At 38.6% G+C, this 14,972-nt stretch overlaps 1 protein-coding gene across 1 annotated transcript; it reads right to left on the reverse strand.

Annotated features, from left to right (window-relative positions):
- Window positions 1-4,616: 4,616 nt before the first annotated feature.
- On the reverse strand, window positions 4,617-9,133 carry LOC133724839 (prohibitin-1, mitochondrial). Its single transcript, XM_062151715.1, has 6 exons — window positions 8,963-9,133; window positions 7,472-7,659; window positions 6,300-6,416; window positions 5,714-5,884; window positions 5,288-5,500; window positions 4,617-5,026 (listed from the first exon to the last, which is right to left on the reverse strand). The coding sequence occupies exons 2-6, from the start codon at window positions 7,646-7,648 to the stop codon at window positions 4,832-4,834; spliced, it is 873 nt and encodes a 290-aa protein (XP_062007699.1). The 5' UTR covers window positions 7,649-7,659; window positions 8,963-9,133; the 3' UTR covers window positions 4,617-4,831.
- Window positions 9,134-14,972: the final 5,839 nt, after the last annotated feature.

The following is a 14,972-nucleotide window of genomic DNA, read 5'->3' on the forward strand; positions in this document are numbered from 1 at the left end:
GAAAAGTCAATCTACTGGGGGGCGGGCAATAATTTTTTTTTATTAGGGAGCAATAAAAAATATTGCAACGTGTCACTGCACTGCCAACGGGAGTGTGCCGCTCCAAAATAATAACAATAACAATGAAAGAAACTAAAACAAGAAAGAGAAAACACAAAGGAAAAGAAACCAAAACAATAACATATATTATTGGGGGCAATAAAGTATGCACTTACCTTGATTTCCATTCCTTTCAGTTGTACAAAGAATCTGACCCTTGTAAATGCTTTTACCAAATGTGCCATCGACATACAACACCGGCAAAAGAATTTGAAGCCTTCAACACAACCTCCATAAGCTACAAAAAGCCTCTCAAAACGATTAGTAGACTGGTCAACTTCCAACACAAAAGAAGAGCCTGGATTACTCTCCAAAATAGCTTCCTTATACCAAGGTAACATGCTAAATGAATCTACATCGAAACCATAAATCCTTTCCTGAGCCATTTGCTTTGCTTTCAAAACAACCTTGCAGGAAATATCAAACCTATATGTTGACTTGAACCTACTCATAATTTCCCTTGGCTTCAATGAAAGATTATGGCTAACATCGGCAGCAATGCATGTCTTGACAACCTTGGATCCCAAAAGCTTGTGTTTTTAAGTCTTAACTACACATTTACAAGTGTGTACATTATTCAACTCTCTTATATAAAGGCAACCATTGGCAGATGATGCAAGAGCGCGAAGATGCCAATCATAACTTTCGGTTCCAACATTCGAACAAATTGCATAAATACGGTCCAAATCATTTCTCAAAAACACAAACTCAAAACCAACTGCAATTGCATACTTCCTAAGCTTCTCACGGAACTTAGCTGAACCATGAAACGTCTGCCCACCATGATGAATATATGAACTCCACTCATCAGACAAATACAACTTGTGAACTTCAGTCCTAAATGCCTCACCCAAATAATCGTCTTCATCAAGAACCCCGAACAACTATCCACTGAACAAAATGCATACTTCCTAAGCTTCTCACGGAACTTAGCTGCACCATGAAACTTCTGCCCAACATGATGAATATATGAACTCCACTCATCAGACAAATACAACTTGTGAACTTCAGTCCTAAATGCCTCACCCAAATAATCGTCTTCATCAGGAACCCCGAACAACTATCTACTAAACACGTTTTGCTGCAACTTCCACCAATCTTTGAAACAGAAATCTCAACACAATCTAACTTATATACCCTAGCACCACAAGACAGCATCTGGAAATCATTATAGGAATGAAGAAAACAAACTTCACAACCAGGAATTGAATACTGAAGCTCAATAACATCACTTGGCAAAAACTGGAACCTATGGAAAATGTCTTCATATAAGTCCAAATAGCTCACACATTGATTTAGAGGAATCATATAACCTTTGCTAGAATAAATGCACCTAGCAACCAAAGGATCACCCATATTCCTACAACAAATAACAAAACAAAGCTATTACTGCCCCCCAATAATATAGTCTCTGAACACAAAGAAAAAGATACTGAACAACTATTATAGAGACTGAATAACAATTAAAACACATTATTGCCCCCCAAGAGACAGATTATTGCTCCCCCCTAGACCTGTAAATGGACCGGATTTTGATCCTGACCCGCTCCAGATCCATGGCTATTGGACTGGTTTGGATCGAAAATTTTGATCCGTTAATGATCCGAATCCGTTAACCCGTTTATTTAACGGATCAAATACGGATTTAGGTCGATCCGATCCGTTAATGATCCGGCCCGTTTTTGTAATAATAAAATATTATTTTTTTTAAATATAAAATATAAAATATGAAGAATTTCTAATACAAATTTTTTGCAGAAATCTAAGGGACAGTTCACCACCCAAGATTCCAAGAAGCATTAAGAATTTTGATAACGTAATTCTACTTTTGGTGATAGTTTTCATGTTGTTTTAATATTTTAGCCCTTAATAGGGCTAAATACAAATTACTACCCTATGGTTTAGGTCCAAAATCAATTCAGTCCCTGAACTTCTAATTTCATCAAAAACACCCCTGCACTTTCAATTTTGATCTAATAGGTCCAATTTGTTAGTTTTCCGACAATTGAGTTATTTAACTTGTTAACGTGGCTCATATATGGCCTATGTTTTATGATGTGGTGTCGAGGTGGTCTGCATAGTCAATTTAGGAGTGAGTCCTACTATTAAAAATAAATAGTTTTTCAACAAATAATCCAACTATAACTTGAACCCATAATAGAATTTTAACGAATTGGACCTATTAGATCAAAATTGAAAGTGCATGGGTGTTTTTGATGAAATTAGAAGTCCAGGGACTGAATTGATTTTGGACCTAAACCACAGGGTACTAACTAGTATTTAGCCCTTATTAATATCTTATGAGATATAATGATATAAATTTAATATTACTATTTAAAATTTTAAAATATTTGAAATTATAAACGGGTCGGATTAGCGGATCGGGTATCCGTTAACCCCGCGGATACGGATTTGGATCGAGCTATCAACGATCCGCCGGGTTAACGGAGCGGGTTTGGATCGAATTTTTTTTAAGTAAACGGATTTGGATTTAGGTCGATCCGATCCAAATCCGATCCATTTACAGGTCTACCCCGCCCCCTTCCCCAAATAATGTAGCCAGAATTACCAAAACACATCAGAAACAATAACAAATTGCTCTGAACACAAAGGAAAAGATCACTAAACAACAACTATAGAGACTGAATAACAATTAGGACACATTATTACCCCCTAATAGACAGATTATTGCCCCCTAATAATATAGTGAGAACTACAAAAACACTTCATAATCAGTTCAAACATAACAGGAAGCTCAGATTCACCAAAATCAGTTCCAAATTTATACAGCAATTCAAAACTAATACAATGTACACAAAAAGACCTAGAAATTCAAATCAAACAGATTAAACCGAGCTAAAATCAAACATTTAGTGATCGATGAAGAAAAGAATCAAACCGCGATGAAGGAGGAACACAAACAAGAGCTCGATCTCGATCCATGGTGATGATCGCAACACACATCTCTCTCTCTCTAGACTTCGCACAGCTCCTCTCTCTGTCTATATGGCAGATCATCTCTCTCTAAAATCGGGGAGCTTCTCTCCCTAAATCTCATTCTGTTTCGATTTTCAGCTTTGACAGTTACAAAGGGCAAAATGGTCTAAAAAATTGAAGAAAACAAGCTCACAGAGAGATAGTTGGGTAAGTGGGATTAAAAAATGCAACTTTTTGTTTAAGTGGTCAATCTCTTAGTGTTTGGTTAAGTGGGGTTAATTAACCCCAAATTTAGGTAAATGATCATTTCCCCATGTATCTTATGACACGACAAATACCTTGACAGCCCTACTCTCAAACCAGAGAGAGAATTAACCCCAAATTTAGGTAAATGATCATTTCCCCTTGTATCTTATGACTCAACAAATACCTTAACAGCCTTACTCTTAAACCAGAGAGAGACCATTCATAACTTTAGCCTTTTTTTTCCTAACATTTATAGTAGGTTATTGTATTAATATCACAGCCTTATGACTGAGACCCTCTCTCTCTAAACACTAGAGAGAGAAAGTAGATTTGGAAAAAACCCCCTCCCTTAATCCCTCTGGATCTAGATTGAAGGCTTAAGAGTTGGGGGGAGGTCCCTTCTCCTTCATCCCTTTTAGCGTCCTCAAGAATCTGCTGCTCTTGTCTCACCTTTGTGGTGTTCTTTTGCTCCCTTTGTAGTATTTTCTGGCTATGTCCAGTTCATTCCTAGCACTGTCCAGATCGGGAGGACATTGTTCCTCACCTCTTTTTTTCTTTCTTTCTCAGTGTCAATCAATCCCACATCTTTCCATATCTTTGTTTACCCAACCCCAGAACAAGTCTTCTCATTTCACTCTCAACCTCCATGAGAGCTACTGTGGCTACAATGATAAAGTGCAATACACTTACCTAGGGGAGTATGGGTGCTCACACATGGGTTCGTCACCCTCCATTCTCCATGGTTCTGGTTCTCTGCTCTGGTTCTCGGTCCTCTTTCCGCAGCCACAACTCTTTCTTGGTTTGGGTCTTGATGGTGGAGAGTATAAGGTTGTTTGGAGGGATCTTCTTCCCTGGGTTGTTGGTTTTCATATGATTTGTGTTCTAGGTTTTGATTGGCATCGGTTATTCAACATGGAACTGCTTGGTGTATTGCTTCCGGCGACACATCGACGATTCTACATGGTCGGCGATTCTACACATCTGCAGTAGCTAGGTTTTCTATTTTGGATTGGACTTGTTCATTGGGCCTATGCATTAGTCTTTTTGCAAGGGTTAATTTCCTTATACTGGCTTTTCTGAGCCCAGTTGGAATTTAAATTTCCTTTTCCTTATTGTCTGTTTGGGCCTGTCCATCAGACTTACTAGTTGGTTTTTTCAGCCTTTTAGGCTAGCTTAATTGATCCCCATTACCAGAAAAAAAAAAAGGTTATTGTATTATATAATCCATATGCAACATTATAAAAAAGACCCATGACACCCGCATATATTTTTTTCTCCACCTTCAAGATTTTTTCCAATTGAAAGTTGAAACAAACTAAAAATTAGAAAGCAGGTGACAAACAAGAGATGATATATCCCTTAACCGTGATTGCATCTTAAAAGTTTCATCCAGTGGCCAGAATTAGATGTCATCAGACACGACTTGCCATGCCAACTGGCGTTTAACAAAAAACAGAACCATTAAGGTCCCCAGTGGTCAACTTTTAAAGCAAATATTTCCACAATTTATCGACCTGAAAATGAAATGATTACATGTTCAACCTGCAGTCTATTTCTTCTTGCTCACGTCCAAGTTCAAGTCCTGAAGGTTCAGCAGCAGATCATCGGAACTCAAGTAAACTTTGTTTGATGAATTTGCCATGGTATGTGCTATTTCTCTAGCAGCTTCAATCTTCCTCAGTGTGATGAATGCCGGGTTGTTCGCAATAGCTTCACCAATCAGCTTGGCACTTGTGGCCTCACCCTGTTCACCATGGAAAAATCTTGTTATGTAAAAGGCAACTTTAACCGACGGCACTTCTGGCTCTTATACAGGCAATAAGGATCCAAAGGACCACCATGTTGTTACAAAACAGAACTTGGGATAAACTTCAAAGTCAATCAGTTCTAAACATGAACCTTGCTCAGGCAGTATTAGAACTAATACTATTGACACAATGGTCGTAAACTTGAAATGAATTCAATATCAGTAAATATTATCTATTTGAGAATCTTTCCAACTCACCTGTGCTCTGATGATAGCACTTCTCTTGTCCTGCTCAGCCTTTTCCACAACAAACTTAGCTCTCTCAGCTTCTTGTGCAGCCACCTGTTTGGCCTCAATTGCAGCTGTGAACTCCCTCCCAAAAGTAAGGCTGGTAATTGACACATCATCCAGAGCAATGTTGAAATTGGTAGCCCTTTCAGTCAAGATCTTCCTTATTTCCCTACTAACAGCCTAAAACAAGCAACTACTATCAATACTAAGGCAAGATTTGGAACCTTTAGTGTTTTATCTCCATTATATGCACAACTTCCATGAGTAAACAGGAAATAGATATTCATGCAGAAAGCAAAATCCAGATTATCAGTAACTGCCATTGGCTTAACTGATGTACACTAAATTAAATCTCGAAATTTAGACTGTCAAACAACAAGCCTTGACGCCTACCTCTCTCTGAGTAATGAGCTGGCTGGCATTATACTGTGCAACAACAGCCTTCAAAGTTTCATGAACGATGGAAGGAAGGACTCTCTCATTATAATTCTCACCAAGAGTTCGATATACTGTAGGCAGCTGGTCTGATATTGGACGAGTAAGAACTCTAAGCCCGATTTTCACCTTGACAGCACAATGAAAACACAAACATATTATAAGAGAACACAAAATGAATTGCAACTTGACTACTAGCTGATTTAACGACATGTTTTGAAGAGATGGCTTGGATGCTGGTGTTAAATGCTACAGGTGAACAGCTTATGCTAAGATTAAAAATTAAATAGAGCCAATCCTTATTTTACAAACCAGATAAAGGCTAAATGAAATTGTGATAGCAGGACACACACACACACACGTAATACATCATGCATGAGATTGTGATAAATTATGGATACACAGGGATAAAGAGTTGTCAAAAGTTGAATCTGTAATATGCTACAGCATTGCCCAAATAATTTGAAAGCAAACCGTGAAGTTGTCAAAGTCCTTATAACATAAACAAAAATTAAATTAAATTAAAAAAAAAAATTGTACTGACCATTTGGAGATCACGGCTGCCAGAAGTGCTCTCCACCAGATGAGGTCGGGCACGAACATCATAAATAACCGGCCTCTCAAACCATGGGATGATAAGGTGTGTCCCCTCCGGATAAACCTACACACGCAATGTAACATCTTTACTCAATTCTAATAAATAAAAAAGTATAAGCAAGAAGGAACAAACTATAAAATTTTAAACACAGGTAACAGAAGTACAAAAATTAGTAACATTAACAATCTTTTTATCTAATGTTGGAGAAGAACAACATATAACTGGTACTTGGACAAATGGTTGATTACATCAATACTCGAATGGTTGATTACATCAATACTCTCACCTAGGACCTGAGTTTTATCTACCCAACTTCAGAGCTCATGACATCGGAGAACCATGCAAATAAATGAGGTTAACCAATAACCATAATTCTGTTAGGAAGTTTGAGACCCACTTATCAAATAATATCCTGCTAAAAGAGGATACCATTACCATAGTCAATTTCTCTGATCTGTTGAATACTTTTATATAAGATATCAGGATCTCAGCTGTGCCATTGATAGGGATACAAATGCAGAAGGCATCTCACAACATATAACAGGTATAAATAGAGCTACTGAAAATCAAAACTGATATTATAAGGCCTTGAATCAGGTATGATAATAACAGATTAACACATTTAAGGATTTAAATGACCCTGCACTACCTTGCTGCAAACATATAACCTTAAGAAACCAACTACATTAATCAAGAAGCAACTGATATAAATTTTAGAGTGCAAAATGCACAGAGTCAAAAGTGTATCAATTTTTTTTTTTTTTTTTGAATGAAAAGGTATGGTAAGTTTCAAATCACATATTGAATCCCCATGCATCATGACAGTAGTTCTCTACCTAGTTGTTAGGATGGAAGAAGAACCTTCAGAAGAAATACATGCTTTAAAACTATTAAATAAAAGATACAATTCATCAATGGTTGAAATACAGATAACTTGAACTGAGCAAGAAGAATAGACAACATGGTTGTTGTATAGCGATAAATTATGGATACACAAAAAATAAGGTATACTCATACAGCAAAATCATATGATTTATCATTTCCAAGGAAAAAAAAAACCATATATATAATGTACATCCAATTGGAAAAGTTGAGTTAAAAATTTTCAGAAGAATAACCTTGTCTTTGACACCAATGATACGGTTGAAAACAATGGCTCGATGCCCTCCCTCGACGTTGTATAGACTGTTGGCAACTCCATACAAGCCAAGCCCACCAATGATTCCCACCTTAATCAAGGCAGAAGCTGCACCACCTCCTGGAACCTTAGGAACCTTAACGTTCTTGAAATTCATAGTTCTCCTTGCTGATAACATTTAAAGAGAAAAAAAATGTAATAAAACAAAAAAATACCACAACTAAATATATTACTCATTCAATAAACAGCATATTTTAACCAGAAAGTGAAGCTGAAACCTAGACAGGATTAGTTGAACCTGGACAGAGCTCAACAGGAGGGAGCAGTTCATATTACTCAACCCAATAACTGTTAGAAGGCAAGCCATAACTAAAAAATCTCAAATATTTTAACCAGAAAGCAGTTATCAGAACAAAAGTATGGAACTGAAGAAAAGATGGAGACTTATTAAGTAAAGTGTCATGCCAAAAGTGTTGGATTTGTTACAGTGTGTACAAAACTATATTTTTTGTTCATGGCTTATGTTTGGCTGCCGCTTTATGGTGATTCCCAAAAACACAAAGACACAAGCGGAAAGAAAAAAAAAAAACTGTCTACTTCAAGCAACTCAGCTATCCCTTCATTATCCAGATTAATATGAAGAGGAAGAAAGAAGCCCTCACTGAGCACTAACGACATGAAACAAAGTGAACAACTACTGAGTATAATTGAAGAAGACTATTTGTAAAAAGAAAAAAGATAACCGGTTTCTATATTCATGAATCTCTACCCTTTGTAAAGAAATTATATGTTCATACAATCTTCTAAAAAGGCAAAGAAAATGTCATTTGATTTAATAGGCAAAAAGAGAAAAGAAAGTTATCTCCTGCGCTGACAAATAACTTGCCACAAGACAGTAAGATAGACAAATTTATCCAAAAGAAACCAAAAAATAACAATGAGAATGACAATTTGATTCTCCAGTCGAACAATCTGATTCTCAAGTAGAAAATCTCCTCAATCCAGGTCCATAATTCATGTAAACAAAGTACAACCCCAACTCTCCCCAAATCACTTCAAAAAAATCATCACAACAAATACACATATTCCCCGAAAAATAACCATACCCAATGTTTCATTTTCAGCCTGCTCGCATTAAACATCTATGGACTTCTAACTATATATAATTCAACATATGTATTAGCTAGAAATTTCAAACCGAATCTACGGCATGTACAGAGAGACCACTAGGTAAAGAAATTAGCGGTCTTGACTTGAGAGTCATGCTTTTACAAAACTTCTATAGCAATTGAACAGTATAAGAAATGAAACCCTTGTTCTCAGTTCTCAGTTCTAGCCAGTTCTCCACAATGATTTTTTCTAAAGCAGAACACCAAATCTAGCCAGATCCCCACATCAAAATATGAACAATGAAAAGAGAAGCCCAATGGATCGGAAAATGAAAACAAACAATTGGAGAAGCACAGCATACCTGAGATAGGACTGCCGGAATTTGACGAGCAACGCTGCGTGAAGATGGAAAATGGAGTTTCAGGGAGGTAGAGGACGGCGAATGGGACCCAAATTATCGGCCCGAAAGGGGAGAGTGGAGGGTTTAGGGTTTACAGGTTACGACTTACGAGTGTGAAAGCATAGGGCTTGAGGGCTTTAGGGATATAAAGGGCCTGGAGTATGCGCCAAGTTCTGCCTTTTATCAAATTTTGACTTCCCCGACCAAAATATTTTTAGCCCATTAGCCTTTTTTCCTGTTAGCTTTGTTTTTTCTTTTTTTTTTTCTTGCAAAAAAAGAGTGCTGAACCGATAATAGAAAGAAATATTATTGGACCAACATTAGCTAGGGGTGGGCCAAAAAACTTGAAAAATTGACCCGAAGCATCTGGTTCAGTATAGTGTGGGTTGGGTGTTTGAACCCAAAATGGTTAAGCTCATCTCCATTAGTGCTTAACCCACTATAATCCTAATAAGTGCTCCATAATCCCATAAGTACTCCATAATCTCATTAAGTGCTTCATTATGATTTGTTTAAGGTCAACCACTATGGCTTGGTAGCCTATATATAAAGGCTACAAAGAAGTAACAAGACACACAATTCATCAACCAATCTCTACGACTACTCAAGTCTTCCCAGAGCAACCCCTCTCCTTCTCTTACTGGTGACCACACTCCAGTCCTAGAATCCTCAGGAGCCGACTGTCAGTGCCACCAAACCCTCTGTCAAAGTGCTTCGGTCCTAGTCTCATTGGGAGCCGACTGTAGTACCGCGACCACAACGGTTACGGAACCAGCCAAGCAAGGGTAACGCCCTTGCAAACCAGCCAAGCTAAAGTCACGCTTTAGCAAGTTCTCCCCACTTTCCAGTGATTTTCACTCTGCTCGATCTACGACGTCCAGTATCGATTGTGTGATTTTGAAGAAGCTTAGCAAAATTCCTCACCACGAGGCACAAAGAATCCCGCGACGAGGTTGGTGCTCTCCTCGTCCACAATTGCACGAAAGAAGTCAGGTCAAGGGACACCCCCCGACGACCGCACCCGAACGGTGCTGGCACGCCCGCGCAGAAAAGAGACTGTTGACCACCTGCAACAAAACTAGAGCCAAACATTGGGTTTGTTTCTAAAATTTAACAATGTGGTCCAATCCAGTTCCAATTAAAAGAATCTCGTCCAGTCTGTGGAGATTTCATTTGTCAATGCACTTAATTGTGGTGCTCAATAAATCTCCTCAATTGAGTGTACAGGCACATCATAGTATGGATGCGCAAGCAAAAGGTAGAAAATTAAATAATAAGCGTCTCCTTACCCTTAAGATTAGGGCAAGGAGATTTTGAGGGATATGGAGAGGCAGGCTCAAGAAAGATCTGATCTCTAGCCCAAGGTCAAGTAGTAGATCCAAAGTCTATAAGCCCACCACATAACCCTAGCATGACATCAACATAGCCGTCCTCCAGCGACCTGCGCCACCAACCTTTCTTGAACTAAGGAATCACACTGGTCATATCAGCAGAACACTCAGATCTCGCAAACCACCATTAACAATGGAATATAATTCCACTTTGAAGAGAATCTTCAAGACTAGTGTAAGACTCCGAAAATTCGTTATCAATTTCTAATGGTTTCCCGGAATTAATAAAGTGTTCGTTAGTACGATTTCGTGGTTCGAAGGTGGAGCGGAAGTGTTTCGGAAAATTATTCGCTCGGAATGCTCCGATTCAAGGGTTGACTTTTTATACGTTTGGATTCTGCAGAAACTTCCTTCACGAAAGTCTTAGAGCGAGTCGATACGAGTTCCTGCATATGTGGAAAGCAAAAATCGGAGTTTGTATGAAGAAGTTATGGCATTCGGAAAAAGTTTCCACTTTGGGATATATAGGAAAAATCCAAAAAAATATCAGAAATTCAAGTTTCCAAATCCAGAAACTTTTTCTCTCTCCTCTCTCCTGAGCCATTCCCGAGCAGCCGACTTCGACCGGCGATTTCTCTCTCGTCCGGCCACCAATCGACAAGCCACTTGTCCCTATCTCTTCGCCTCACTCCCATCTACAACTCTGTGAAGTTTCACGACGTGGGTCGACCCGTGCACGACGCAGCAACTTCGGGAAGTTTGGCAGCGGCGCTGCAAATCGCCTTAGTCGGAGTTGACGATTCCAGCCACCTTAGGTGAAATTTCTTGAGGGGTTTTGTTGCCCAGAGGCTGGGGAAGGATCTCCCAAAGTAGCTTGCAACGGTTCAAGCTGTGGAGCTCTGATTTTGAAGACTGGGAAACTAGAGTTCTTCGGGTTTCAAACCTTTTGAGGTAAAATTCGGCCAAACGGCTTTGATTCAGACTTTGTGCTAGTTATGAAAGTTGTAATTGGAGTTGAGATGAAGATCTTTTGTGTTAGAAGTTTTGTCAAATTTTGACTTTGGGTGGGCGGCGGCGCCGCCACTGTGGTGGTGTTTTCCGGCCAGCTCCGACCACCCCATGGACAGTTTCTGTCCCTCTTTGTGTTCTACATGTCGATACGATCGTTTTGACATATAATTCGTTAATTTTGGATATCGCATGAAATTGTTAGGAAATTTACGGTTTCGATTGTTTCGGTTTTCGATCCGTGAGGATCGGACCGTTCGATCGACTTGCAATTTTGATATATTGACCGTAGAAGTGTTTCGGAGATTTTGGATGGTCTCGGATGAGGTTTCGCCCCGATTGGCGTCACTTTCGGATTTTTGGATCGAATTGGGAGATTCGAAATTTAATTGTTGTGGTGATTCGTGTACTGAGATGAGACCGTGTGTGATTAGGTACTTGACAGAATTGTGTTGAGCGGATTGCAGCGATTTATGCTTATCTTGGTTAGCGTGTGAAGACGCAGCAAGATTTAGAGGTGAGTAAATCTCATGAGGTTCGTAAATCTCACGAGATTCATTTATGAACGGAGTTACTTTATTTTCGGAATTAATGGTTAAATTGTGAAATCGTTTTTCATAAATAAATATTTGTTTTAAAATTATATGAACTTGATCGTCAACGGTTCATAGGTAAGTAAAATGAAGTTTTATTATAAAAATGATTTTTCACGGGTTTTGTATTTGTGAACTATAATTGGTATTAGTAGCATTCCTGAGCGGGTGACTACGTATATATATATTTAAGTGAAATATATGTATCTTGGTGGAATTGAGTGTGTAGTTTACTATTGTTGTGCAATGTGATGTTGAGGAAAATAAATGATTTTGGAAAGAAAAAATGGTTTTGTCGGCTTTGAGTTTTGAAAGAAGTAGGTATGATTTTGGTGATGGTTTTGAGTTGAGAAAACAATATTTGAAAAATGACTTCATTATTGTTTTGAGGTTGTTGGAGTTGAGGAAACAATCTTTTGTGATAACCAGTGTGGTGATATGTGAGATGATTCGCGTGATGATTGTATGTAAATGATATGGGTTGTGGTTGTTGAGTGATTGGTGTTATCTATGATTGATGGTGTATTGTTTTCTAGTTTATTTCTATTATTGAATTGTTGTTTGCTTTCGTAATCTCCTGAACTAAATTATATGCAGAGATTACTGTTTTCTGAATTGATTAGTTTTAATGTAATCTCCTGAATTAAACTATATGCAGGGATTACTATGATTTTTATTGATTTGTTTTAATGTAAATCTTCTTAGCCAATAAAACTTCTCACTGCCTCCAACACATCGTTACCCACCAGATACCAGAAGTGCTGATAGAAACAAGGGGAGAAGCCATCCGGACCGGGTGCTTTGGAGGGGTGCATTTGTTTCAAAGCGTGATGAACCTCATCCAAAGAAATATTTTTTGTTAACTCCCCATTCAACTCTTCTGTGATCACTCTAGGGATTACCTCAGATACATGCTCGAAAGTAGATGGCGAAGAAGTAGTAAACAATTTGTCAAAATAAGATAGCACCACCTTTTCGAGGTCTTCATCCTCTGTACGCCATATATGTTCATCATCGAACAGTCCTTTAATTCGGTTTTTGCGCTTTCGATTACTTGCCCTCTGATGAAAAAACCGAGTATTCATATCGCCATCAGTTAACCAAAAAACTTTAGCCCGCTGCTTCCAAAAGACCTGTTCTTGTTGGAGAAGCTCATTAAGTTGTGACTCCAAATCAACTCTTTGATCGATCACTGGTACTGACAATGAAGTATCAAAATACTCAGAAAGTTTAGCACGGGTTTCTTCGATTTTCTTCCTCAAACCTCCAAAACGCTCTTCACTCCATGCAAGAAGTGCAATACGTGTTTGATGGATTTTGTTACAAACCCTAGAAAAGGGTTCAGTACCCCCCGCTCCGTGCCATCCCCCCTCCACCACCTGCACACAATCTGAGTCCCTCAGCCACAGCTCCTCAAACCGGAAAGATTTCTTTTTCCGTTTTTTCTTCTTTTTTCGACGTCCAAGTACGTCCATACACACACATTATTTTACAATCCACACTCCATTTTTCCTTTTCAGAATCTTAACATCACATATATATTTTTCAATCCATACTACAAAATGAAAAAACTTAAGTATCTTAAAAGGAAACATAGAGTGTCGATTGTAAAATAAGGAGTGTGAATTTCACAGTCCTTTGAAATGATAAACTTTTTATTTGCTTAACGAGGATAAAATAAAAAGGATTAAATACTTGTTACTCCTCAAACTTTTGCTTGAAAAACAATTTAGTCCCTCGCCTTTCAAATTAAACTGGATAGTTCTTATTCTTTCTAATTCTCACACAACAGGTCCAAAACAGGTCTAAAATGACTATTCTACCCCCAAGATCCTTTTTTTTTTTCTCTCTTTTTTCAATTTCTCTCTCTTTTTTTTATTTATTTTTTCTGCTTTTCTCTCTCTCCCTCTCCACAGATCGATCTTTTCTCTCTGTTTTTTTTTCTCTTTTTAATTATTTTTTTTTTCTGGCTGGTTCTCTCTCTCTCTCTCTCCAAGCTCGTATCCGACCTCGAGTTTATCCACTCGATCCACCGCACTCACTACCACTCTGCAGCGCTTGGTGGGCCCCCTCCACCCCTCATGGAAGCTCCGCCGCCACAATTCTATCTCCACCTCCGTCGTTGTCCCCACTAAGGTCAGCCACCTCTCCTCCTCCTCATCCTCCACCACTCCCACCAATAAGCCACCTCACTATCATTATCCAACATATTACGAATGATCAGAAACACCCAAATCAGATCGAGCAATAACAACACACTGAAACTACCAGATTACAAACAATTGATAAAACTAGCCGGAAAAGTTGAAGAACTAACCGAAAGGCAATCTCGTAATGTTAGAAGACACCGTCGGTTGACCCTGCTTCCGATCATCGCTTTCTTTCTCCGGATTCAGCTGAAGCTTATTGTTCTTTTGTGTAGTACTAGTACTAGAAGCTGAAGCCGAACCAGTTGGAGCCAAAGAAGGCGGTGGAGATTTGACTGAGTTGGTGGTTGGGTTCATCAGAGTAGTAGTCGGAGGCGGCGGTGCTGCTGAGCCGGTTGAGGGAGTTGAATCGAAAGACGAGGGCGAGGAAGACAAAGACCCATTTAGTGGCGAGGGCGAGGGGGAAAAGCATAAAGAAATTGAAAAAAGAGAGAGAAGATCGATCTGTGGAGAGGGAGAGAGAGAAAAGCAGAAAAAATAAATAAAAAAAGAGAGAGAAATTGAAAAAAGATAGAGAAAAAAATATAAAAAAGGATCTTGGGGGTAGAATAATCATTTTAGACCTGTTTTGGACCTGTTGTGTGATAATTAGAAAGAATAAGGACTATCCAGTTTAATTTGAAAGGCGAGGGACTAAACTGTTTTTCAGGCAAAAGTTTGAGGAGTAACAAGTATTTAATCCAAATAAAAATTCCTCCTCCTATTTTGCACCATTGAAGATTATGATTCAGTATGTAAAGTGCGTGTTAGGAAGATAAGCATTTAACGCTAGCACCGGCTCTATAGCTCACATATTAGTTGCAGCCAATGGTATGTGAACTCTATATATGAA

The sequence above is a fragment of the Rosa rugosa genome, chromosome 1 (assembly GCF_958449725.1).
Source record: "Rosa rugosa chromosome 1, drRosRugo1.1, whole genome shotgun sequence".
Lineage (NCBI taxonomy): Eukaryota > Viridiplantae > Streptophyta > Magnoliopsida > Rosales > Rosaceae > Rosa > Rosa rugosa.

What these genes read in the sequence shown, in the direction of transcription:
- LOC133724839 (XM_062151715.1), bottom strand. Translation starts at nt 7,648, where the DNA reads ATGAATTTCAAGAACGTTAAGGTTCCTAAGGTTCCAGGAGGTGGTGCA. An exon ending in TCATTGGTGTCAAAGACAAG is followed by an intron (nt 6,417 to 7,471) that starts GTTATTCTTCTG and finishes TTGCGTGTGTAG; the next exon opens with GTTTATCCGGAGGGGACACA. An exon ending in GTGCTATCATCAGAGCACAG is followed by an intron (nt 5,027 to 5,287) that starts GTGAGTTGGAAA and finishes CATGGTGAACAG; the next exon opens with GGTGAGGCCACAAGTGCCAA.